This window comes from Hypanus sabinus, chromosome 23 (genome assembly GCF_030144855.1).
Source record: "Hypanus sabinus isolate sHypSab1 chromosome 23, sHypSab1.hap1, whole genome shotgun sequence".
NCBI classification, from domain to species: domain Eukaryota; kingdom Metazoa; phylum Chordata; class Chondrichthyes; order Myliobatiformes; family Dasyatidae; genus Hypanus; species Hypanus sabinus.
Genome location: NC_082728.1, coordinates 3,063,734 through 3,091,346, shown reverse-complemented (window position 1 = coordinate 3,091,346; position 27,613 = coordinate 3,063,734). Strand labels below are relative to the sequence as shown.

The 27,613-nt window shown below is 42.7% G+C and overlaps 1 protein-coding gene across 1 annotated transcript in view; it reads right to left on the bottom strand.

Annotated features, from left to right (window-relative positions):
- Positions 1–8,577: 8,577 nt before the first annotated feature.
- utp18 (UTP18 small subunit processome component) overlaps positions 8,578–27,613 on the bottom strand; it is a 44,156-nt gene continuing 25,120 nt past the window's right edge. Inside the window, exons 9-14 of the mRNA XM_059948178.1 lie at positions 27,495–27,585; positions 25,996–26,119; positions 22,523–22,694; positions 20,300–20,442; positions 16,805–16,841; positions 8,578–8,789 (exon numbers count right to left, since the gene is read on the bottom strand). Of these exons, the coding sequence (XP_059804161.1) occupies positions 16,817–16,841; positions 20,300–20,442; positions 22,523–22,694; positions 25,996–26,119; positions 27,495–27,585 (555 nt within the window). The 3' untranslated portion in view covers positions 8,578–8,789; positions 16,805–16,816. The remainder of the gene's footprint in view (positions 8,790–16,804; positions 16,842–20,299; positions 20,443–22,522; positions 22,695–25,995; positions 26,120–27,494; positions 27,586–27,613) is intronic.

Sequence of the window (27,613 nt, the reverse complement as noted above, 5' to 3'; positions counted from 1 at the left end):
TCTCCCACCACAGGAAACATCCTCTCCACATCCACTCTATCAAGACCTTTCACCATTCAATAGGTTTCAATCAGGTCTCACCTCATTCTTCTGAATTCTAGTGTAAACAGGCCCAGAGCCATCAAACTCTCTTCATATGACAAGCCATTCAATTTGGAAACATTTTAGTGAACCCCCTTTGAACCCTCTCCAGTTTCAGCACATCCTTCCTAAGACAAGTAGCAGAAGTTCCCACTTGCTTCAAAAAGACAACAATTATACCAGTGCCTAAGAATAATAATAATGTGAGCTGCCTGAATGATTACCACCCGGTAGCATTCACATCGGCAGTGATGAAAGGCTTTGAGAGGTTGGTCATGACTAGACTGATCTCCTGCCTCAGCAAGGACCTGGACCCATTGAAATCTGCCTATCACCACAATAGGTCAACAGTAGACACAATCTCAATGGCTCTTCACACAGCTTTAGACCACCTGGACAACACAAACTGGATTCTGTTTGTTAACTATAGCTCAGTATTTAATATCATCATTCCCACAATCCTGATTGAGAAGTTATAGAACCTGGGCCTCTGTACCTCCCTCTGCAACTGGATCTTCCTAACCAGAAGACCACAATCTGCGGATTGGTGATAACATCTCCTCCTCACTAACGATCAACACTGGTGCACCTCAGGGGTGTGTACTTAGCCCACTGCTCTCCTCTCTATATACCCATGACTGTGTGGCTAGCCATAGCTCAGGTACCGTCTATAAATTTGCTGATGATACAACCATTGTTGATAGAATCTCAGGTGGTGACGAGAGGGCGTACAGGAGTGAGATTTGCCAACTAGTGGAATGGTGTCACAGCAGCAACCTGACACTCAACCTCAGTAAGATGAAAGAGCTGATTGTGGACTTCAGGAAGGGTAAGATGAAGGAACACATACCAATGTAGTTATTCCAATCGATGTAGCTATAAAGAAGGCAAGATAGCCGCTATACTTCATTAGGAGTCTGAAGAGATTTGGTATGTCAACAAATTGTCATGGTCCAGTCCACGAAGTCCACGTTCTGGCTCACGGTCCGGTCCGGGGACTCCAGGCTCCAAGTCTTCTGGCATTCCTTTGTCTCATTTGGGCCTAATTGTAAGCACTTGATTCTCATCTTAGTGCTGGGGATGTAAGTGGCCCTGGGTCTGAGGCTGATGGCTGGTTTGTCTTGTCAGAATCATGTTCTTGCCTTGGTGTGGGGTTGTCCCATTGGTATCCTGTCCTTGCCTCTGTGGGGTAAGTCAGGCTGTCATTGCTGTTACCTGAAGGTTGGCCTGTTCCCTTCCTTCCCTCTGAAGCCCTGCCTGGGGCCTAGCCTTGCCCTGCCTGGAACTGTCTGTCCACATCCATGCCTTTGCTAGGTAGGTCTGGCTGTTTTGCTGCTATCTGGTGTTGGGAACTGTCTTGTTGTGTTCAGTGTTCTGTGTAATGAGTCCCAGCCGTACATCTTTTACCCAAGGAGGGGTCCCGGCTTGGTGTTCCATGTTCCTGTCTCCCCCTTGACCCGGGCTCTGTGTTCTCATCTTGTTGATGTGCCTTGCCCTGCCCTGCCCAGCCTGGTGCTGGGATTCGCTTGTCCAGTCCAGCAGTCTCATGTCCAGTCCTGTGCCTCTCCTTGTCCTGTAGCCACGCCTTGTCCTTGCCTGGTTCTGGGGTCTGAGCCAGAATCAAGACCCAGGTTCTGAGTCCTTGTCCAGTCTCTGGCTCGGAGCCCAAGCCCAGGCTCCTAGTTCCCAGTTCCATGTCCTGGTTCCGCTATCCTCGTCAAGTCCTAGCCCAGGCCAGGAATCCTTGTCTCGTCTGGGACCTGTGTCATGTCCAGTGTCCTTTCTTCCTCATTCCCTTGCTTCCTTCTCATGCCTAGTCCTGTTCCTGGTAGTTCAGTGCCTGTGTCTTGCTTTTGGGTCTGCTCCCAATGTGGGCCCCCCCCCCCCATATGACACAAATACACTCTAAAACTATAGATGTACTGTGGAAAGCATTCTGACAGGCTGCATCATTGTCTGATAGGGAGGGGCTACTGCACAGGACTGAAAGAAGCTGCAGAAGGTTGTAAATCTAGTCAGCTCCATCTTGGGTACTAGCCTACAAAGTACCCAGGACATCTTCAGGGAGTGGTGTCTCAGGCAGTGTCCATTATTAGAGACCTCCAGCACACAGGACATGGCATTTCTCACTGTTACCATCAGGTCGGAGGTACAGAAGCCTCAGTGATTCAGGAACAGCTTCTTCCCCTCTGCCATCAGATTCCTAAATGGACATTGAATGGACACTACCTCACTTTTTTATTAAATTGTATTTCTGTAGCATGTTTTAAAATTGATTCAGTATAAATATACTGTAATTGATTACTTTATTTTCTCTGTTCTATATTATGTATTGCATTGAATGGCTGCTGCTAAATTAACAAATTTCACGTCACATGCTGGTGATAATAAACCTGATTCTGACAAGGGGTCTGAAACTGCTCACAATACTGCAGGTGAGGCCTCACCAGTGCTTCATAGTTTCAATGTTACATCTTTGCTTTTACATTCTAGTACTCAAATTGATTACTAACATTGCATTTGCTGCCCCCACCACAGACTCAATCTGCAAATTGACCTTGGGGAATCGTGCACAAGGACAGCAAGTCCAATTGCATCACAATTTTTTGGCATTTTTTTCTACATTTAGATTTCTTCTACCAAAGTGCACGACCATACACGTTCCAACGCTGTATTCCGTCTGCAGTATACACTGCATTCTGTGTGCCTGCATGTTGAAATTGTCATGCATTTCTTACCTCCCATTGTAATTTACAGGCCACATCCTTACTACTGTTTTGTTGTCTGTATACAACTCCCATCAGGGTCTTTTTACCCTTGCAGATCCTTAGCTATATCCACAATGATTCAACAGCTTCTGACCCTATGTCACCTCTTCCTAATGGTTTGATTTCAATCCTTACAGAGCAACACTGTCCCTCTGCCTACCTGCCTGTCCTCTCGATACAACGTGTATCCTTGGTTATTAAGCTCCCAGATATCATCTTTCAGTGACGGCTACATCATACATGCCAATCTGTAACTGTGCTCTAAGTTCATCTACCTTATTCTGTATACTGCGTGCATTCAAATATAACGCCTTCAGTCCTGTATTCACCCTTTTTTGATTTTGTCGGCCTTTTACATAATGAAATAAAAATGGCTCTGACCATGAAGGTTTGGGCCTCATTCTTGACTCCTAAAGAACCTTTTTGAGAATATCATCTCTAGATCCGACAGCCCCAAATGCCAGCGATCCCTCCAATCGCCAACCACAGATGACCTCAAACCCAAATCCCAGGCACAATCTCTCTTCTGCCCCCTCTCCCCACCTAAACCTTTGTTTAGACCCTGGCTGTACCTGAACCCCTCGTGCTGACTACAGTCATCGTCCCTGCCTATTGTAGGTGTTGGATTGGAGTATAACATTGTAATTTAAACTTGTAGTTTAATCTTTTCTGTGCTTGGTTATAGTTTTATATAATAATCTGTATACATGTGAATCTTCAGCAAATTTTCTAATATTTTAGTACAGATGCTTTTTTTTAAGAAGTTTCTTAATTTTTCCATAGCAAGTGTCTCGTCACTTGATCCTGGCTATTTGATAGGTTAATTGTATTCACTGGAACGTTATTCTCAATAGTCTGAGCTCGTTTTCAGTAAGAGAACCACAACTTCGTTGTCTTTCCCTGTGTTTACTCTTTGCTGCTGGAACAATAAGTGGCCGTGAGCAGTAAGTTTTATGTCTCATTCGTGACTTCCAAAGAACCTGGATCAGTATCAGAATCAGGTTTAATATCGTTGGCATATGTCATGAAATTTGTTATGTGGCAGCAGTACATTGCAATACACAATAAAAATGGTAAATTACAGAAAGTATACTGTATATTTTTAAAGATAAATTAAATTAGTACAAAAAGGGGAAAAATAAAAAGTAATGAGGTAGTGTTCATGGGTTCAGAGTCCATTCAGAAACTGGATGGCAAAGGGGCAGAAGCTATTCCTAGATCACAGTGCTTACCTTCAGACTCCTATACCTCCTTCCTGATGGTAGCAATGAGGAGGCATGACCCTGGGTGATGGGGGTCCTTGAGGCATTGCTCTTTGAAGATGTCCAGATGCCACAGAGGCTTGTGCCCATGAAGCCTTCACAATTTCCTGCAGCTTTTCTCAATGCTGTGCAGTACCCCCAAACCGGAGAGTGATGAGGCCAGTGAGTACGCCCTCCACGGTACATCTGTAGAAATTTGTGTCTTTTATGACGTACTAAATATTCTCAAACTCCTAATGAAATATAGCTGCTGTCGTGGAATTGCATTGATATGTTGGGCCCAGGATCAATCCTCAGAGATCTCGACACCCAGGAACTTGAAACTGCTCACTCTTTCCACTTCTGATCCCTCGATGAGGACTGGTGTGTGTTCCCTCATCTTATTCTTTCTGAAGTTCACAATCAATTCTTTGGTTTTACTGATGAGTGCAGTTGCTGCAACACCACTCAGCTAGCAGATCTGTCACTCCTGTACCATCTGACATTCCACCATCAATAACTGTGCCATTGGCAAATTTATCAATGGCATCTGAGCTGTGCCTAGCCACAGTGGAGATGTTGTTTCTGATCCACACAGACTGGGGTTGTCCGATATCACTTGATCCAACAGAGCAGTGTGTTCCTCCTGAGGAACTCTGGGACTCCAGGGTGTTCAGCTCTAACAGTCACACTTTCTTGCGAGGCAGTAGAGCTGGGGACAGAGCGATATAAGACAAACGTTAGTTTTCCTGTTCCTCCCCGTCTGAAGCTAGCCGATCCATCTCAGACTGTTGTTCCCATTTACCCAGCTCCTCACTTGTCCCTGAGCAATGCAGTGATGCCCAAGTTCCATGGTAGGTATAGCCTGGTGATATGACTTGGGCCACATGATCTTCAATGGTGGAGCAAAAGGACTTCAGGTTGTGCAGGAAATGTGATTTGTGGGAATGTCAACAACTGACCATTGAGGTTGCAAGGACAGAGAGAAGCCCACAGAGGGAATGGGAAATACAGGACCTCCTCCTCCTCCTCCCCAGATTTGGGAGCCTGAACCCAGGATCGATCTGAGAAAGCTTGCATGGCAAAGAGGCAGCACATTCACCTCAAGTCACAATATCAAACCATTTCCAGTCTCACTGCTCTGAGTGAAGTTCCCCTTAAAACACTTCACCTTTTACCCTTAACCAATGAGCTCCAGTTCTAGTCTCACTCAACCTCAGTGGCAAAAGCTTGCTTGCATTTACCCTATCTATACCCCTCATAATTTTACGCATCTCTGTCAAATCTCTCATTCTCTTATGCTCTAGGGAATAAATTCCTAATCTATTCAACCTTTCCTTATAACTCAGATCCTCCAGACCTGGCAACATCCTTGTAAATGTTCTCTGTACTCTTTCAACCTTGTCTACATCTTTCCTGTCAGTAGATGACCAAAACTGCACACAATACTCTAAATTAGTCCTCATGAATGTCTTGTACAACTTCAACATAACATCCCATCTCCTGTACTCAGTTCTTTGATTTAAGGCCAATGTCCCAAATGCTTTCTTTACAACCCTATGTACCTGTGATGCCACATTCAATGTACTATAGATCTGTATTCCTAGAAACTTTTGTTCTACCACATTCCTACTGCTCATTAAGACCTACCCTGGTTGGTCCTAAAGGTCAACCACCCTTTGAGGTGCATGAACTATGGAATTAAGGAGGCGTGAACTGTTACTTTCTAAGACTTAACTCTACGTGTAATTGGAAAAATTTGGTAAATTGAACACAATTAGTTCTGACTTTTGTTATTTCAAATTGTCAGATTTGATTATAACCAAATGGTACATCTATCTCCACTTCAACATTCTTTCAAATTATATCTTGTCACTTTAATGATACTGATTAAATTAGTACACAGTTACATTAAATGTGACATGGCATTAATTATGTGGATATTCTTCTGAATGAATTACGATCTGTTAATAACCGTATTAACTGAGTGGAGAGCTTTTTAAATGTGGCCATTAATAAGCCCGGCAGAGCAGTGTTTTCTTGCAACTTGCTTGATAAATCTCCGTTCATTCTTAAACACAATATAATCCAGGGTTGAAATACCTAATCCCACAGGACATCCATTTAAAATGAGAAGGGGCAAGTTTTTATACTCAGAGTGATGGGTGCCTGGAATACGCGGCCCAGGGTGGTGGCAGAGGCAAATGTTTTAGTCTCTTACATGGGTACATGAATGGCAGGAAATGTAAGGATATGGACATTGGGTAGACAGAAGGGATTAGTTCATTTGATTACTAATCAGTTCAGCATGACAAGACAGGCCAAAGGACCTGTTCAGCTGTGGTTCCATGTCCAAAGGTTCATGAGCTGAACCTGGTGTTCCTTGTGCCCAGCTTTACCCACTGGTACAGAGTTGGTGCAGTGCCTAGACTGTGGGCAGAGGGTGACCCTGTGATATCAGAGCAACCCCCACTCCCTCCACCCTCTACCTCCTTGGTAGGGCCCTACCCAACTGGCCGAGATGGGAGCAAAGCAAGAAGCTAGCAATGAAGAGTGGGTTGCAGAGTTAGAGCTCAACCCACTTGGCGGGGGTTAGGTGCAAAGTACGATCCTGCGATGGGTGGGCTGAGGCAGGAAGAGGAGCTGGACAGCCTGGGGTAGAGTTGGGGTGGGGCAGGGCAGGGAGCTGGACAGCCTGGGGTAGAGTTGGGGTGGGGCAGGGCAGGGAGCTGGACAACCTGGGGTGGAGTCGGGGTAGGGTTTGGGGTGTCTGGGGTAGTTGGGCAACCTATGCTATAATGGGGGTGGGGAATGGGGGACCTTGGGGTGGTCAGGGAGGGGAGCAGGGGGACCTTGGGGTAGAGCTGGGGTGGGTCAGGCAGCCTGGGGTAGAGCCGGGGTGAGGAGCCAAGAAGCCAGGAGACTGGGGCAGTGTCAAGTCAGGGAGGAGAGACTGGGGTAGAGTGGAGTCAGGGCGGAAAGCCTGGGGTAAGTCACTGAAAGGCCTGTTCCTGCGCTGTAGTTTTACACTTTAGAAACAGAGGAAGTAGTTTCCCCCTCTCTGTGTTCAGTGTCAAAGGTCACAATCCAGCCTGTCACAGAAAGCCCAGGGTCTTACAACAGGACTGGAACAGGGAAGGAATGGTGGTGGAAGCCCTTGGGATCTACTGGCAATGAATGGCAACAATAACTACAACCATTGATCAAGAGACACAAAGGGACTTGGGAGTCCCTGTACAGGATTCCCTAAAGGTTAACATGCAGGTGGGGTCAGTGGTGAGGAGGCAAATGCAATGTTGGCATTGATTGCAAGAGGACTAGAATATAGAAGCAAAGATGTAATTGCTGAGGCTGTATCAGGAATTGGTCAGATCACATTTGGAGTATTGTGAGCAGTTTTGGGATGTGCTGAAAGGGTGAATGTATGAAGAACCTTCGATGCTCTGTGCCTGTACTCCTGGAGTTCTGAAGAATGAGGGGTATCTCATTTGAAACACCAGAAAATCTGCAGACACTGGTAAATCAAAGCAACACACACAAAATGTTTTCTTGTGAGAAAGCCAGCAGCCAGGCAGCCTAGATAGAGTGGACATGGAGGGCACAGCAAGAGTCCAGCACAGCCTTGGAAGTGAGTTGCATCCATTTAGAACAGATGAGTAGGAACTTCTTTATAATGGTGGTGGTGAATCTGTTGTGAACTTGCTGCAGCCAAGTCATTTGGTATATTTAAAGCAGATTGATAGGCTCTTGATTAGTAAGAATGTCAAAGGTTACAGAGAGAAGGCAGGAGAACTGGGTTGAGAGGGATAATAAATTAGCCATGATGGTATAGTAGAACTAACTTGATGGGCTGAATGGCCTAACATGCTCCTGTGTTTTATGGTCTAAGATAAGGTAGATGAAAAATGTCCCATAGGCCCAGATGAGTGATATAGATACATTGGCTTTGGAGGTGAGTAACAGGGGATGCACCAGTGTGTTGATGTTGGGAGACAGTGAGAGTATGCGAGAGTGCAATAGTGCGAGACAGTGTGTGTGAGTGTACAAATTTTTCTACAGAAGTGGTTTGCCATTGCCTTCTGGGCAATGTCTTTATAGGACGGGTGACCCCAGGCATTATCAATACTCTTCAGAGATTGTCTGCCTGGCGTCAATGGTGGAATAACTTGGACTTGTGATGTGAACGAGATGGTGATACGACAAGCAACTTCTGCTCACATGGCTTCACGTGATTCTGATTGGGGGGTGGGGTGCCAATCCCTGCCAGAGAGAGACAGACACTGTGGTCGGTAACCTGATAATTCAGTAGTCACTGTGCTAGCGATTCTGCCATTGGTGGTGTTGTCAGCCCGGAGCCGAGGGAAGCTGCTCTGTACAAGAGGCAAAAAGGCACAGTATTGAAGATGGGACAGGGTGGTTGAAAGGTGCCAGCGTCACTACTGCTGGGGCTGTGTCTGGAACCTAAAGCACTCCGCTCTACAAGTGTCTGCACTGCAGGTTTATTTATTATACAAACACGTCCACAATAGAACAAAATGCTGAAACCATCAAAACATTTCATAGAATCGAGGGGTTCCTTTGTGAAAGGACTGTAATTCCCCAGAGATGGTGCCACAGCAGTCCCTGTGCATGGCAGCCAGACCCAGCAGATGGTGTTGTGTTCCATGTTATGATGGTGAGATGGGGATCACAGCGCTGCCTGTAGAATTAAAATCAGAAGAGAATTAAAGATGAAAAACTAGGAAGCAGATTTAACTTAACAAAAGAAAACGATTGCAGGACCGTGAGGAGGAGGAAATATAAGAAGCAGGAGGCCATCCAGCCCATCGTGCCTGCTCTGCCATTCAATATTTCATAACTGATTTGGCCATGGACTCAGTTCCACCTACCTGCCTTTTCCTCACAACCCTTCATACCCCTGTTATGCAAAAACCTCTGTCATTGAAATATGCCTCCACTGCTTCCCTGGGCAAGGAATTCCACAGATTCACTACCATCTTGGAAAATCAATTCCTCATCTCCGTCCTAAATCTACTCCAGATCTTGAGACTATGTCCCTAGTTCTTCTCTCACTCATTAGTGGGAACAATTGTCCTGCATCTATCTTCTCCACCCCTTTCATAGTAGTATACATTTTGATAAGATCCTTCTTATTCTCCTGAATTCCACGTGGCTCAATCTCTCCTCCTAGGTTAATCCCCTCATCTTCAAAATCAACCTGGTGAACCTCAACAGCACAGCCTCCAAAGCCAGTAAGTCTTTCCTCAAGTGAGGAGACCGAAACTGCACACTGTACTCCAGGTGTGACCTCACCAGTACCTGTACAGTTGTAGCATTACCTCCCTACTCTTAAATTCAATCCTTCTAACAGTGAAGGCCAATGTTTCATTTGCCTTCTTGATAATCTGTTGTACTTGCAAAGCACACTTTTGTAAATCATGCACAAGCACTCCCAAGTCCCTCTGTACGACAGCATACTGCAATCTTTCACCACTAAATTATAATCTGATCTTCTACTTTTCCTTTCAAGATGGATGGCAATGCCATTACCAACATAGTATTCCATCTGCCAGAACCTTGCCCACTCACTTAATCTATCTATATCTCTGCAGACTCTCCACATCCTCAGCACGATTTGCTTTTCCACTCAGTGTTATGTCAGCAGCACTCCCCACTCTCAGGGCAGTTTCTCTTGCCCTTACCAGCTGCTGCACCAAGAGCTGTCCAGTACCGCACCCGCACACACACGTGCACCCGCACACACACACACGCGCACCCGCACACACACGCGCGCACCCGCACACACACGCGCGCACCCGCACACACACGCGCGCACCCGCACACACACGCGCGCACCCGCACACACACGCGCGCACCCGCACACACACGCGCGCACCCGCACACACACGCGCGCACCCGCACACACACGCGCGCACCCGCACACACACGCGCGCACCCGCACACACACGCGCACCCGCACACACAATATACAGTCGATGTTCCGGGCCAAGACCCTTCAGCAGGACTGGAAAGGAAGCAGGCAGAAGCCAGAATAAGGAGGGTGGGGGAGGGCAGGAGTACAAGTTAGCTGGTGAAAGGTGAGTCCAGGTGAGGGGGAAGGTGGGTGGTTGGAGGAAGGTGTATGACGAAGTTAGGAGAGGTCGGGTGGAAGAGGTAAAGGCTAAAGGAGGAATCTGATAGAAGAGGTGAGTGGACCATAGGAGAAAGGGAAGGAGGAGGGAAACTAGAGGGAGATGATGGGCAGGTGAGAGGGAAACCAGAATGGGAAATGAAAAAAGAGGGGGGGTGGAGTTTCAAGATGGCGGCGTAAGCATCTGCCTTTTAGGCGCTCTTTATTTTTTTAACTATAATCACCCTTTAATTAGATCTTTTCGAACTTAATCATATGAGTTGCTACCTTTGATTGACCCTTTTTTCCTAATATAATAGTTGATCTAATCTTGTCAAACTTAAAATGGCTACAAGTAAGAAATCGGCTAAGGATCCTGTATCCATCGACGCAATTGTTGGTCTTTTGGACACTAAACTGGATGTTAAATTTGCGGCTATGGAAAGTAAATTGGACAATAAACTGGATGCTAAATTTGCGGCTCTGGAAGGCAGACTAGAAGGTAAATTGGACAGTAAACTGTTAAGTTTGGAAAGGAGGATTACTTCGAAAATATCTGATCTTGAAGGAGTTGTTAAATCGCTTGAAACTAAGTTTCAGTCGCAGGCGTTAGAGGTTCAACAGCATGGAAATAAGATCACGACTCTTGAACAATCAATTTGTGAAAAAGCACGTACAATTGAAGTGTTAGAGAAGAAGATAGAGTCGACTGCTAAAACTTTAGATCAGTACAAGTTTAAAATTACTGATCTTGAAAATCGTTCTCGCAGACAGAATTTGCGCATCATCGGAATTCCCGAAAAAGTTGAGTCCGGTGATTTAACTGAATTTTTCTCTAAATTACTGTGGGAAATTTTCGGTGGTGAAGGTTTGAAAAATGAACCTGTTATTGACCGCGCTCATAGAGTTGCGAGGCTTTCGTCTGTGTCTGATAAACCACGAGCGGTGATTGTTCGCCTTCATTATCCTCGTGAGAAAGAGCTTCTAATTCGATTAGCTCGTAAAAAAGGTATGATCTCCTACAGAAATTATTCATTTCGAATAGTTGAAGACTATTCGTATGAAGTAATGAAAGCCAGGATCGCTTTTAAACCAGTGATGGTAGAGATTCATTCGATTGGATTTAAACAAGCTTTAATGTATCCAGCGAAACTTAGAATGGTGCTGCCCGACAACAGTCTACACTTTTTTATCACTCCTGAAGAAGCGAAGAAATTTGTTGAAGAATATCGATCCTCTAGTGCAACTTGAACTATGAGTTACATTGAAGATTTTTTTTTGGAGAGAGGATGTTATTTCATTTTAAGTTTTAACCCTGGAAGTTGGGTTATAACTTCTTATTTTGAACTATGGGTCTGGGTCTTTTTTTTTACTACTATTATTATTGCTTATAGATGCTGTTTTAATTTTTATAATATCCTTTTTTTATATACGTTTGTATTTTGTAATAATGAATTATTTTTTTTTTCAAAATGTCGTTTCTTCTTCCCATAAGTCTTTACTTTTTATAAGCGTTTATTTGCTTGCCTGTATTTAGAAATGGAACAAAGGTTTTGAATTCTTTTTCTTTAGTTTTTTTTTAAATATGTTGTAGTGTCTATTAAATCTTTTTTTTTTATAAAAATATTCTATTTTGATAACTTTTTTACTATATTTTCTTATTAGATTGCTGAATTTATATTCATATTTTGTAATATGGCTTTCTCAAAATGTCGTTTCTTCTTCCCATAAGTCTTGGCTTGTGAAACGTCATCTTTGTATCTGAATATGGAATTTCTTTTTTAAAGGTGTATCACATTTTTAAACTTTAATGTGCATTTTTTTTTATTAATGATCTTTCTGGTTTTACTATTTTAGTTTTTTTTTGATTTGTCTGATATGGGTGTGTATGTGTATGTGTATATATATATATATATATATATATATATATGTAGGTATATATATATATATATATATTTTTTTTTGCAACTCTATATTTTAATTGGGGTGTTATATAGTTTTTTCTTAAAAAATTTTCTTATGGAGCTGCCATCTTGAAATGGGGGTAATATTAGTATTAGTTTATGCGCCTGCCGCTTGGCTTTCTTTCAAAGGGTGGGGGGAGGGGGGAGGGATCTTTTTTCATGCTTTTGCTTTTTATTTTTTTGCTTTTAGTTTATGGGCTGACTTTAAATTGTTAATATTGTTGAGGTGTCAGGATCTCCGGTTGCTCCTGAATCAATTTTCCTTCTTCCTAAATTGTGGGTTATGTGTCTTTTTAACCTTTTATGATACACACAATTAATATTGGTATGATGGATAAATCTATTAACTTTATCTCGTGGAATACTAATGGTTTAAATCATCCGATTAAACGTAAAAAAATATTTAAAGTATTCCATAGATTGAACGCTAATATTATTTTTGCACAGGAGACCCACATTAGGAGGGAGGATAATCAACGTTTTTTTAGGTTCTGGAAAGGTCAACAATTTCACTCAAATTGTACCGCTAAAATTAGGGGTGTGTCTATTTTTATAGACGCCTCAATTTCGTTTACACATTATGAAATTATTTCTGATCCACAGGGTAGATTTTTGTTGATAACTGGTTCACTTTTTAATCGGAAAGTTGTTTTAGTTAATATTTATGCTCCAAACTTTGATTGTCCTGAATTTTTTAAACGTTTATTTACTTCTCTTCCTAATTTGAATGAATATATGTTGATTATGGGTGGAGACTTTAATTGTTGTTTGAATCCTTCGATGGATAGATCTAAACCTATTCGAACTCTTCCGAATAGATCAGCTTTACTTATTAATTCTTTTATGGTTGATTCTGGAATTACTGAAATATGGCGGTTTTTGAACCCTAAAGGTAAAGAATTTTCATTTTTTTCACATGTATATCATAGTTATTCTAGAATTGATTACTTTCTTATTGATCATCGTTTATTAACAGATGTTATTGATTGTAAATACGATTCTATTGCTATTTCGGATCATGCGCCTTTGAAGTTATCTATCAAGATTTCGGATTCTTCTATCAATACTAGATCTTGGAGACTTAATGCTACTTTACTTCAAGATCCAGAATTTATTACCTTCATAAAACAACAAATTGACTTATTTTTTTCAACAAACTATAATGAAGAGATTGATAAAGGAATACTTTGGGACTCTTTCAAGGCTTTTATTCGTGGACAAATTATTTCATATTCCGCTGGTAAAAGAAAACAAAGATATTCAGATATAGCTTTATTGGTGGATAAAATTAAAGAAATTGATAAGATTTATTCCGTTACTCCTACCAAAGAACTTTATAAGAAGAGAGTTGAGCTTCAAATGGAACATAGTTTATTATTATCTTCTTCAATTGAGAATCAATTAATTAAGACTAGGGCTCAATTTTATATTCATAGTGATCGAACTGGTAAATTGTTAGCTAATCAATTAAAAGCTATTTCGACTAAGCGACAAATTATTAAAATTCGTAAACAAGACGGTAATTTAACTACTGATTATAAAGAAATCAATAACACTTTTCAAGATTTTTATAAATCTTTATATCAATCAGAATTTGACCGTGACCGGTTTACGATGGATAATTTTTTTAATAATTTGAATATTTCTAAACTGATAGATGAAGATTGTAGCTTGCTTGATGCTCCTATTTCTATGGATGAAATAAGAGAGGCTATCTCATCAATGAATTCAGGGAAAGCTCCTGGTCCTGATGGTTTTATTGTAGAATTTTTTAAAACTTTTTCTTTATTGCTTTCTCCTTGGCTATGTGAAATCTTTAATGATGCGTTTGTTAAGAAGAGATTACCTCAATCGTTTTATGAAGCTACTATCTCTTTAATTCTTAAAAAAGATAAAGATCCTACCTTATGTGCATCTTATCGCCCTATATCATTATTAAATGTAGACTCTAAGATTCTTACAAAAATTTTAGCCATTAGATTAGAAAAGGTATTACCACAGATTATTTCAGAAGATCAAACTGGTTTTATTAGGAATCGATATTCCTTTTTTAATATTAGAAAATTGATTAACATAATTTATACTTCATCACCTACAACCCCAGAATGTGTTATCTCATTAGATGCTGAAAAAGCCTTTGATAGAGTTGAATGGACATATTTATTTAATGCATTGAGAAACTTTAATTTTAGTCCTAATTTTATATCATGGATTAAATTAATATATTATAAACCTGTTGCTTCTGTTCTTACAAATAATTATAGATCCTCTTTTTTTCAATTATCTCGTGGTACGAGACAAGGTTGTCCTTTAAGTCCTTTATTATTTAATATTGCATTAGAACCTTTAGCTATTGCTATTCGTGAGTCTCCTAATATTTTTGGTATTACCCGTAATGAGAAGTTATACAAATTATCGCTTTATGCTGATGATTTGTTGTTATATATTTCTAATCCTAGTAGGTCTATTCCTGCTATTTTATCCTTGTTGGCTCAATTTGGTAGTTTTTCTGGTTATAAGTTAAACTTAGATAAGAGTGAGTTATTCCCTTTAAACGCGCAAACTTTATTGAGTGATAGGATGCCATTTAAAGTTGTTACTGATAACTTTATCTATTTAGGTATAAAAATCACCAAGAAATATAAAGATTTATTTGGACTGAATTTTTTACCTATGCTTCATCAAATTCAGCAACTTACTACTAGATGGTCTCCCTTATTTTTATCATTAGTTGGTCGGATTAATGCTATTAAAATGATGATTTTACCAAAATTTTTATATTTATTTCAAGCTTTACCAATTTTTATTCCTAAATCTTTTTTTGATAATATTGATTCAAAGATTTCCTCATTTGTTTGGCAAAATAAAAATCCTAGGTTAAGCAAAAGGCAATTACAAAAGTCTAAAAAAGATGGTGGTCTAGCTTTACCTAACTTTAGATTTTATTATTGGGCGAATAATATTCGTAACCTAATGTACTGGAAACTAGATTTGGATTCACCTGTGTGCCCACAGTGGGTAAATTTGGAATGTAGTGAGGTTAAGGGATATTCTATATTTTCCGTTCTTGGTTCTTTTCTTCCTATTGATTTAGCCAAATTCAATAAACAGATATCTAACCCTGTTGTTAAACATACACTACGAATTTGGTTTCAATTTCGCAAATTCTTTAATCTGAAAAACTTTGCTCTGGACAGCCCTATTTTATGTAATTTTTTTTTCAAACCTTCATTGACAGATCAAGCTTTTAGTATATGGAAAAGGAAAGGTATAAAATGTTTTCGTGATCTTTTTTTTGAAGGTACTTTGATGTCTTTTGATCAACTATCCAACAAATTTGAATTACCTAAATCTAATTTTTTTAGATACTTACAAATTAGAAATTTCTTACATAAAATTCTTCCATCTTTTCCTAACTCAACTCCATCGGATTTTTCAGATTTGATTTTTACTTTTAATCCTTGTCAGAAGGGATTAGTAGCTTTTATTTATAACATGATTATGAAGATACAGCCAGAAATATCGGATAGAATTAGACAAGAATGGGAAAAAGAACTTCGATGTAATATATCAACAGATAAATGGGAAAAAATTTTACAAATGGTTAATTCCTCCTCTATTTGTGCTAAACATGCTTTAATACAATTTAAAATTGTACATAGAGCTTATATGTCTAAAGATAAACTTGCCCGATTTTATTCGCATATTAATCCTCAATGTGACAGATGTCACTTAGAAGTGGCTTCATTGACTCACATGTTTTGGACATGTCCCACTTTACATAACTATTGGAAGGACATTTTTGATGTCATTTCCTCAGTATGGAATATCGATTTACAACCCCATTTTATTACTGCAATTTTCGGTATACCAAATGAAGATGGCAATCAGCTTTCTCCTTCAATCAGACGAATGATTGCCTTTGTAACATTAATTGCCAGAAGGTCTATATTACAAAACTGGAAAGAAGTAAATCCTCCTACTACATTTCAGTGGTTCTCCCAAACTATTTCTTATCTGAGTTTGGAAAAAATCAGAAGCACTATCTTTGATTCTTCAATTAAATTTGAAGAAACCTGGGGACCATTTATTCGACACTTTCATATGAATTAATTTGGCTTATTTCAGATCCTTTTCTCTACTTATACTTGTTCAGGTATGGAGTTCTGGAGTTCTTTTCTTGACACCTTTATATATTTATAAAGTGCTATTATTGCCCATGTTAGTTTTAGTTTAGTATTTTTTTTTCATTATATATTTTTTCTCATATATAATTTCAATTTTTTTTTCTTTTTTCGACGATTATTTTTGTTTTTCATATATATTTATATAGACTTGATTGATTTATGTACCTTTTGTTGATGGATGTTTTAATAGGATATTATTATCCTATTACTAATGTAATCTCAAGTTTATTGAATCTGTAATCTATTCATTATTTTGTGTTGTTTTTTTTATATATGAAATTTAATAAAAAGATTGAAAAAGAAAAGAAAGAAAAAAGAGGAGAAAGGAGACCCTCCCAGCTTCTTACTTCATACCTTGCTTCCCTATCACCTGCCAGCTTGTACTCCTTCCCCTCCCCACTACAACAGCAAAGAAACTGAACAGTTCACTTACCGAGGGTGCGGGTTAGAAGTCGGTATAGTGCTTCACCCTGGAAGAAAACACATTGTTGAGGTGACTGTGGCTACAGCATTGCCTGGAATTTCCCGAGCTGGACTCCAACCTCTATCACACAAGTGATTTACTCTCCCCAAGCACTGGAATCAGTGATGGAAGTGGCACGGTAACGTCATGGTTAGCACAATGCATTGCAGAGCAGGCGACCCAGGTTCATTTCCCATCACTGTCCGAAAGCAATTTATACATTGTGGCTTTCCTCCGAGTGCTCCAGTTTCCCCCCACAGCCCAAGGACCTAGCAGATGGCATATTGTCCTGTGATCTGGACAATCCCACAACAGCATGGGACACCTGTGATTGAAGTCATCCTCACCGTTAAAGGTCACCATGGAGAGAACAGTGTTGCAAATGAAATGACACAATGGAGAAACTCCCCTGCAGTCGGGGTCCCTTTTCCAGCCATCCAAGACATTTCTCAGGAGTGCTGCACAAGCTGGGCCCTTAGCATTGTCAAGGATCCCTCCCAAAATCTCTGACCCCCTACCACAGGCAGGAGGTACCATAGCATTAGGACAAGAACTGTTAGCATCTTCCTCTCCCAGATTACTAAGTCTCCCACTACCTACGTCTCATCATATGTGAAACACCAGTTTACTTTTTAAACTTGTGTCGCAAATGCACCTTGTTCAGTTATTTGTGGTAATATTACTTTGTGTTGTGTGTGTGAATTATGTGTTGTGCTGTGTACCTTGGTCCAGAGGACCGTTGTTTTGTTTGGCAGTATACATGAGTACGGTTGAATGATAATAAACGAGAGCTTCAGCTTGAACTCTCCTGCAGCCTGGTAACATTACTGGGAGCACTGCAGGGCACAAGACCATGCTAATGTGTCTGGGGCAAAACACCCTTTACTGGCAACAACAGTAGATTCATGCAGAAATGCTATTCTCTATGAATCTGCATGTGTGACATGGTTATAACAGCGATCAGGTGTTCAATGCGCACTGCTGCCTGTAACGGGACTGTACGTGCTTCCTGTGGCAGCATGGGTTTTCTCTGGGTACTTGGTCTCCTCCCACAGTCCAAAGACATATGGACTAGAGTTAGCAAGTTGTGGGGAAACGTGTTGGCTCTTGTGGGCTGCCCCCAGCACGTCCTGATACTGATGCAAACAACGCACTTCAGTGTATGTTTCGATGTAGATGGTTAACCTTTAATCTATCGTTAAATCAGTACAAAGACCAACAGTGCTGTGGCTGCGTGGATGTGACCCACTAACCAACCTGGCCAATCAAACCCCCTGTGGAACCAGAGCTGCACTGGGACCAAAACAGCATTGCTACATCTCAGACAAAAGACTGGAGGAACTCAGCAGGTCAGGCAGGAGAATAAACTGTTTTTCAGCCAAGACCTTCCTCATCGGTTAGCAGGTCCTAACAAAGAATCTCAGTCCAAGACATGGGCTGTTAGTGTCCAGGCCTGCTGAGCTCCTCCAGCATTTTGTGTGTTTTTTGGATTTCCAGCATCTCTTGTGTTTTACATCTCAGACATTTGCATCTCCTTGAGGAAAAGGGAAGGGACAGGATGGAAGTGAAACATGGTGGCTGGGGCTACAGGATGCCCCAGGATCAGGCAATATGGCTCTGTGGCTCAAAAAGGGGGAGAAGAGGAGTGATGTCAGTCTTTGTTTTATGTCAATGATTTGGACACTACAAAGACAGGTGGAAGGTCAGGTAGTGTTGATGAAGCAGAGAGTCTGCAGAAGGTGGAACGGGTATAGTGTAGGAAAACGACTGACCATGAACTTTGGCAGAAGGAATAAAAGCGTGGAGCACAGGGACTTGGGAGACCTCATGGAAGTTTCCCCTGAAAGTTAACTTGCAGGTTAAGCCAGTGGTGAGGAAGGCAAATACAATGCTAGCCTTCATTCTGAGGGGACGAGAATGCAGGAGCAAGGATGTAAGGCCCAGGCTTTCCAAGACATTGGTCAGATCGCACTTGGAGCATTGACAGCAGACTTTGGTGCTGCCATTGGAGGGAGTCCAGGGAGGTTCAGGAAAATTATTCCAAGGATGAAAGGGTTAACATATGCAGAGCTTTTGATGGCTCTGGGCTGTACTTCCTGGAGTTTAAAAGAATTTTGGGGGAATCTCATTGAAACCTATCGAATGTTGAAAGGCCTCGATAGAATGGATGTGGAGAGGATGTTTCCTGTAGTGGGGGAGTCTGGGACCAGAGGGCACAGATAGAGTGGATGTGGAGAGGATGTTTCCTATAGTGGGGGAGTCTGGGACCAGAGGACACAGATAGAGTGGATGTGGAGAGGATGTTTCTTATAGTGGGGGAGTCTGGGACCAGAGGACACAGATAGAGTGGATGTGGAGAGGATGTTTCTTATAGTGGGGGAGTCTGGGACCAGAGGACACAGATAGAGTGGATGTGGAGAGGATGTTTCCTATAGTGGGGGAGTCTGGGACCAGAGGACACAGATAGAGTGGATGTGGAGAGGATGTTTCCTGTAATGGGGGAGTCTAGGACCAGAGGACACAGATAGTGGATGTGGAGAGGATGTTTCCTGGGGTGGGAGAGTCTAGGACCAGAGGACACAGATAGAGTGGATGTGGAGAGGATGTTTCCTACAGTGGGGGAGACTAGGACCAGAGGACACAGATAGAGTGGATGTGGAGAGGATGTTTCCTGTAGTGGGGGAGTCTGGGACCAGAGGGCACAGATAGAGTGGATGTGGAGAGGATGTTTCCTATAGTGGGGGAGTCTGGGACCAGAGGACACAGATAGAGTGGATGTGGAGAGGATGTTTCCTATAGTGGGGGAGTCTGGGACCAGAGGACACAGATAGAGTGGATGTGGAGAGGATGTTTCCTATAGTGGGGGAGTCTGGGACCAGAGGACACAGATAGAGTGGATGTGGAGAGGATGTTTCCTGGGGTGGGAGAGTCTAGGACCAGAGGACACAGATAGAGTGGATGTGGAGAGGATGTTTCCTACAGTGGGGGAGACTAGGACCAGAGGACACAGATAGAGTGGATGTGGAGAGGATGTTTCCTATAGTGGGGGAGTCTGGGACCAGAGGACACAGATAGAGTGGATGTGGAGAGGATGTTTCCTGTAGTGGGGGAGTCTGGGTCCAGAGGGCACAGATAAGAGTGGATGTGGAGAGGATGTTTCCTGTAGTGGGGGAGTCTGGGTCCAGAGGGCACAGATAGAGTGGTGTGGAGAGTCTGGGCTGGATTCAGATAACTGCATGGCAATACAATGCAGGAAACCAGGATAAAGGGCCAGCCACAGAGCACAGGGACGCCCACGTGTGCCAGCCATGGAAGCCGCAGGGGCACGTATGCATGCCAGCCACAGAGAGCACAGGGATGCCCACGTATGCCAGCCGCGGAGGGCGCAGGGATGCCCACTTGTGCCAGCAGTGGAGGGCCCAGGGGCACCCAAGCGTGCCAGCCACAGAGCAGAGGATCACACACCTGTACAGCAGGGCCTTGCCTCGATTATTGGCAATGGAAAAGAAACCACTTCTGGGTGAGAAATCCATCTCCTGTGCCAGGTGTATGGTCTTCCGTCGAAACATCGGGAAATTTGAGAACGCTGTGAAGGATGGGATGTGAATCTGCGAGGAAAGATACAGAATTACAGTGAAAATGATCAACAGTGGTTCTGCTGTGGGAACTTCCCTTCTGAACTGATATCTGTATTGTTATTGAGTGCATTACCATCACACCATGGAACAGAACAAATCCCTCTCCCCGAGAAGGGAACATATCTGGCAATGTCAGTTCCATCATGGGCACTAGCTTCCCCTGCATCAAGGACAACTTCAAAAGGCAGCATCTATCGCCCAGGACATGCCCTCTTCTCATTGCCACCATCAGGGAGGAGGTACAGGAGCCTGCAGACATCGTCAATGATACAGGACCCCCATCACCCAGGACATGCCCTCTTCTCATTGCTACCGTCAGGGAGAAGATACAAGAGCCTGAAGTCACACATTCAACATTTCAGTATGTTTTGCCATATCTGAGACAAATTACATTAATCTTTAAAAAAGGCTCATGTAGTCAAATCAGTTTCACTTGCAACAACCAGCAAGGCAAACCCACAGAACAGGCATAACCTTCAACGTCACTGCCACAGTGCCTTTATTAATCCATTTGAGTGTCAAAATCTCCCCTGCTGCTACTTTCTCCCATTTGGTGTTCAGCCAGCTTTCTATAAATGAAATCCTACTGGGCACGGACTAGGAGGGCCGAGATGTCCTATTTCTGTGCTGTGATTGCTATGTTATATGGTTATATGGGCATCTCAACTACTGCTCAGCATAGAATCAGGTTTAATACCACTGTCGTGAAATTTGCTGCTTTCCAGCAGCACTGAGCAAGACATTAAAAGTACTAGAAGCTACAATAAATGAAGTATGTAAAGTGCAAAGGAGAGCAAAAATAGTGAGGTAGTGTTCTTGGGTTCATTACTTGTTCACTACCTGATGCTGGAGGGGAAGAAATTTTTGCTAAAACGTTGAATGCATCTCTTCGGGTTCCTGTACCTCTTCCCTGATGGTAGTAATGAGAAGACGGAATGCCCTGGATGACGGGCATCCTTAATGATGATGCCATCTTTTTGAGGCGTCGCCTTTTGATGGCGGGGAGGACTGCGCCCATGACCTCAGCATCCTTTTCTGACTTGTGCACTGACCCCTCCGTACCAGACGGTGAAGCAACCAGTCAGAATGCTCTCCATGGTACATCTGTAGAAACTGCTCCGGAATGAGCTCCACGATGTCTGCAACTCCGATGCTCATAGAGATCAGATTACTGACATAGGAAGAGTGCATTGAGTTGCCACAGGATGCAGCTCTATAAAATCCTGGTTAGACCACAGAGTATTGCGTTCAGTTCTCTTCACCTCATTATAGGAAGGATGTGGAAGCTTTAGAGAGGGTGCAGAGTATTTATTAGGATGTTGCCTGGATTAGAGAGTATGTCTTATGAGGATAGGTTAGGTGAGCTAAGGCTTTTCTCTTTGGAGTGAAGGATGAGGGGTAACTTGAAAGAGCTGTACAAGAAGATAAAAGGTAGAGAGATAGAATGGACAGCCAGAGAATTTTTCCCAGGGCAGAACTGGTTAATACAAGAGGGCATGATTTTAAGGTTTGTGCAACATGATAAAGCAATACCAACTCTGATAGATCAGTCGTGTCATCTGGATGCCTAACCCACGTCTCTCCAAACAGATCGTTTACTCCCAGTTGAAGGAAGGTCAGTGAGCCACTGGTGGGCAAAGGAAATGCTTCAAAGTCAGCCTGAAGAAATTCAACATTACATGTAAAAACTGGGAAGTCATTACACTCAATAGATACACCTGGTCACGGAGGAAATCTGTCCAAGAGGGAGCTGTGTTAATATCAGAATGACCTTTGTTGTGGCACAGAGGAAGCGGGAGCGGTGAAAGGAGAGACTGAACACAGCAACAGCTTACTCTGGCCCACACTGCACCAGAACACGTGGATCCCGTATTGGCCTCTACAGCCAGCTAAGGACAGAGAACCCTTGAGGAGGACATCACAATCGACTCGAGTGATTGCACTAGAACTGTGCTGTAATGTTCTACCCAAGGTAGCTAAGGGACACACAACTGCCCTTCAGAACAAGCCACCAATACTACTTCCTTCTTTGAACAGAAGTTACACACACCAGCTTGACTGCGTCATCTGTGTCCTTCGAAGCAATTGCTAAGATCTCTGTGGTTGGGTTGAAGGCCATTGACGAAACGGCAGTAACCAAGTTTGTGATGGATTTAATGGGCTTTGGACTGGACTGGTTCAGGCTGTCTCGTGAGTACACATTCACAATTCCAGAACTGCACCTGTCACAGAAAATAAGAGGAATGTCATTATTTAGTAGAATGGGGAAGTGTGATCCAAATTGTCCCAGAGCACTGGGTCACCAAGATGGAATGGTCAAATGCTCACAATACAAATTAACACTTTTAAAATTGATTACTGTATGGACATGCAAAGATAGTGGCACAATTGGCATGATTCCACAAAAGATGAGCAAATTCCACACGTTTTCCAAAAAGCAAAATTCTGCCTTTTCCAAAAGCTCCCTTTTGGAAATCATGTGTTTTATAGGGCTTTTAAAAGAAAAACTTCACATCCACTACCACCAACTAATCTGATGAACCACCCCCTCTTTCTATTACCCCCTTCACTACACTGTAAACACTTTACACCATTTCTTATAATGTTCTTTCCCTTGTAAATATATGCTGGGATTTATGTGTTTGTTCAGTTTGTTCCATATCCTTACTTTAATCTCAAACTTTATATAATTATTTATAATTGTTGAATAGAGAACTACAGCACAGAAACAGGCCCTTTGGCCCATCTAGTCCATGCTGATTCTTCTGCCCAGACCATAGCTCTCCATGTATTTACTCAAACTTCTCTCAAACTGCATCCACCACTTCCACTGGCAGCTCAGTCCACACTCACCTCCCCCCCTCAAATATTTCAATTTTCATCCTTAACCCATGACCTCTGGTTCTAGTCTCACCCAACCCTCAGTGCTTGCATTTACCCTGTCTGTACCTCTCATAACTTTGTATCCCTCTGTCAACTCTCCCCTCATTCTCCTATGCTCCAGGGAATAAAGTCCTAACCTATTCAACCTTTCCTCATCACTTACTGTCTTGTTTTTGTTGGTTATTGTACCCAGGCCAGCACACCACCGCAAATTCTTAACACAAAGTTCAAATTAAATTTAATTTGAAAGTACAGAGATGTCACCAGATATAACCGATATTCATTTTGTGGGCATACACAGTAAATCCAAAATACACAATAGAATCAATGAAATACCACTTCCAAAAGGACAGACAAACAACAGACTGCACAGACACAAAGAAAGAAAAAATAAGTAAGTATTGAGAACACGAGATGAAGGGTCCTTGAAAGTGAGTCCATGGGTTGTGGGAACAGTTCAGTGATGGGGCGAGTGGCGTTATCCCCTTTGGACCAACAGCCGGACGGTTGAGGGGTAATAACTGCTCCTGAACCTGATGGTGTGGGTCCTGAGTTTCCTGAGCTTTCCCCCTGATGGCAACAGTGAGAAGAGAACATATTGAAAGCTCAGGAAACAGTGGGTGACGGGGGTCCCTGATGATGGACGCAGCCGGATACAAATATATACAGTAAACAAAGTTAAACCTTGATCCTTGAATGAACAGAGACCTTCCAATCACTGGATCTTGGAGAAAAACCTAACCCAATTAGTTTAACTTTCCATGTACTCTGACTCATGGTTACAGGATCAATGAAGCTGTTCACTAACCTGAGCAATCCATGCTCTCAACACCCTCAGGTGTAGAACCATCGATCCACATTACCTTGGGTGGCATCCAGTGTGGCATTAGGGTAATACTGAGGAATCCTGCAGTGCTTCACATACTTTTCAGCAGACATGATTATATCCAAATCGTGCAATAACTTGGACATCAGCCAAGGGAATGAAAGAGTTAATGTTTGAGGAGTGCTTGATGTCACTGGTTTGTACTCATTGGAGTTTCGAAGTAAGGGAAGTGAATCTCATTGAAACTAAAAGGCCTAGATAGAGTGGGCGTGAAGAGAATGTTTCCATTATTGGAAGAGTCTAGGATTAGAGGGCACAGACTCATAATTCAAGGATGAACCTTTAGAACAGAGGTGAGGAGGAATTTCTTCATGGTGGTGAATCTATGGAATTCATTGTCACCTTTGCTGTGGAGGCAAAGGTATTGGGTATATTTAAAGTGGAAGTTGATAGGTTCTTGATTATTAATGATGTCAAAGATTACAGGCAAGAGAACAGGGTTGAGAGAGAAAATAAAAGTCTTGATCAAGTGGCAGAGCAGCCTTTATAGGTCAAATGGCTTAATTCTGCTTCTATGTCTTATGGTCTTAAAGGTCGAGCAACTACACCAAGTTAGGAAGAGTGGATGAAAGGCAGAAGCAAAATAAAATCCAAGCTCATACTGGGAGGAAAGGAAATGCCAGGAAGAGGGGAGCTTTCCAGCATTTCTAGTGACTGCTATTTTGTAATCCTCACACAGATAAATTCACTCAAAGAGCTGAAAGCAATAAACACAATTGAATGAATCCATCTAAGATTAGAGGAGGATTACTGGCCTGGTTTTCTAATCCTCTCAAAGCAGCTTAGAATTACATCTGTTGAGTGGTCTGTGGTTGCCCAGGGTTCGCGCCCAAGAGAATTCCAACTCTCTAGGCAAACAGCAAAAATCCACAAACAATACAGCAATTTGTCTGGTAAATTCGGAACAAAATCTCTGAAGAGCCAATTTCCGTACTGCCAGAGGGGGGTCGTCAGGGCTGTGTGGCGGCGTAGTTGTTAGCAAACAATTTGAAGTCCCAGCGATGTGGATTCACTTCCTGCCACTGTCTGTAGGGAGTTTGAACGCTCGCCGCGTGACTCTGTGGGTTTCCTCCGGATGCTCTATTCTCCCCACACGTTCCAAATACCTACAGTTTATGGTTAGTAAGTTGTGACCATGTAATGCTGACACCAGCAAGGTGGTGACACTTGGGGGCTGTCCCCAGCACCTTCTTGAACTGAGATGGTCGTTGGCACAAACAATGGATTTCACTGTTCAAAACTAATCTTTAATCTTTATCAAAATCAGAACCACTTTACTACCAGTATGTGAAACATACAACTGATTGTGCATGGGTGCCAAGATTGAAACAGGACAATACCATAACAGACAACACAATAACAACCAACAATTTATAAGACAATAGTGCAAACAGCCACGAGCAAACATGTCACATGTGCGAACATCCCTTTTCTCGTTGGGATTCTTTACACAGGTCCAGCTCTCACTGTGGCTCAGTGAGGGCATACACTCTCCACCAGGTGGATCTGCGAGTTCCCAATGTCTCCCCTACCCTGAACATGTACACAAGTCCTTCATCCCAGTCGCTCTCTGACGCACCTGAGACTCAGGGACAAGCCACGACTCCGAGCCCCAAACCAGTACCCTAACTCAAAACCCACACCATAGGAGACCCCAAGACCCTCGAGGTAAAGCAGCCACACAGTCACCCTTAGCCTCAATGTGCTGGGATCCTAGCCAGAGGGAGCTGCATAGAAGATCAGTATTCACTTACCCGCAGGCTAGGTACTGCCCATTCCGAGAAATGGCAATGCATGTCCCCTTCAAACAGCCTTCATCTGTGAACCTGTTCAGACACCTCCTGCTCTTCACGTCCCAGACATAAACATCTCCTTCATCTGGAGTATTAAGTGAAAACACAGCAGCCAGATTTAGCTAGGTACCGTATAGAATCACCACAACTCCAAACTGATTCTATCATCTACTGACTCACTTTCAAGGACTCTTTACAACTTGTGCTCAGTATTATTGTTCTTTTATTTATTTGTACAGTTTGTTTTCTATTACACATTGGTTGTTTGTCAGGCTTTGTCTGTTTATTTGCAGTTTTTCTTAAATGTTAGTTTTTTTTCCTCTAAATAACTGCAAGACATTTACACTGTAGGCACAGACTCCATGTTTCAGGAACATCTTCCACTCCGTTGCCATGAGTTACCCATGAACATCAGCTCACTTTATGCATATTTATTTATAATTCTATATTTGGTATTGTACTTTGTATGGATTGCACTGTATTACTGACACAAAGCAACTAATTTCACAACATCTGTCAGTGTTAATAAACCTGATTCTAGAAAATTAATCTATCAAATACTGAAAGGTGTAGGAGTATCAACAAAAATTGACACAAGTGTAGACATTATTTTTTGCCTCGCAAACAAATGGCGATGTCGTATATATATCAGAAAAAAATCCAGTCCAAAACATAGTAATGTACAACCTAACATACACATCAAACTTAACCCATCTGGGTAAATTCTGACCAATGAAATTAAGGAGTCTCAACAAAGGTATATATCAGGAGTTTCCACCCTGGGGTCCATTGACTCCTCAGTGAATGGTGGGGGTTTATGCACCCCTCGGTGAATGGTTGGGGGTCCGTTGACTCCTCGGTGAATGGTTGGGGATCCGTTGACTCCTCGGTGAATGGTTGGGGTCATTGCACTCCTCGGTGAATGGTTGGGGGGTCCATGGACTCCTCGGTGAATGGTTGGGGGTCCACGGACTCCTCGGTGAATGGTTGGGGGGGTCCACGGACTCCTCAGTGAATGGTTGGGGGGGTCCACGGACCCCTCGGTGAATGGTGGGGGGGTCCATGGACCCCTGGGTGAATGGTTGGGGGGGTCCACGGACTCCTCGGTGAATGGTTGGGGTCCATGGCATAAAAAGGGTTGGGAACCCCTGGTCTAGATAATGTGAACATCGAGAGGATGGAAGAGTCATGACATGACAGCACAGCCCCAGAATACAAGGGCTTCCTGTTGAAAGAGGAATTTCTTTATCCACAGGGTGGTGAATCTGTGGAATTCATTGCCACAGGTGGCTGTGGAGGCCAAGTCACTGGGTATAGTTAAAGCAGAGGATGACAGGCTTGTGATTAGCAAGGGCACATTTGCTTGTTAGATAGACCAGAGCCAATCCCAGACTCTAGCACACTCATTCAATGCCTGCTCCTCACCTCACAATTTCCCATACAACAGCAGAGCCACTCACCCGAGTTCGTGTAGACTGTGCTGCCATCGGGAGAAAAGGCAGCGGCAACTGCCAGGCCATTGACTTTCATACTGCCCACAAACTCATTGGTCTACAGGAGGGACAGACAGAAGGTTAGA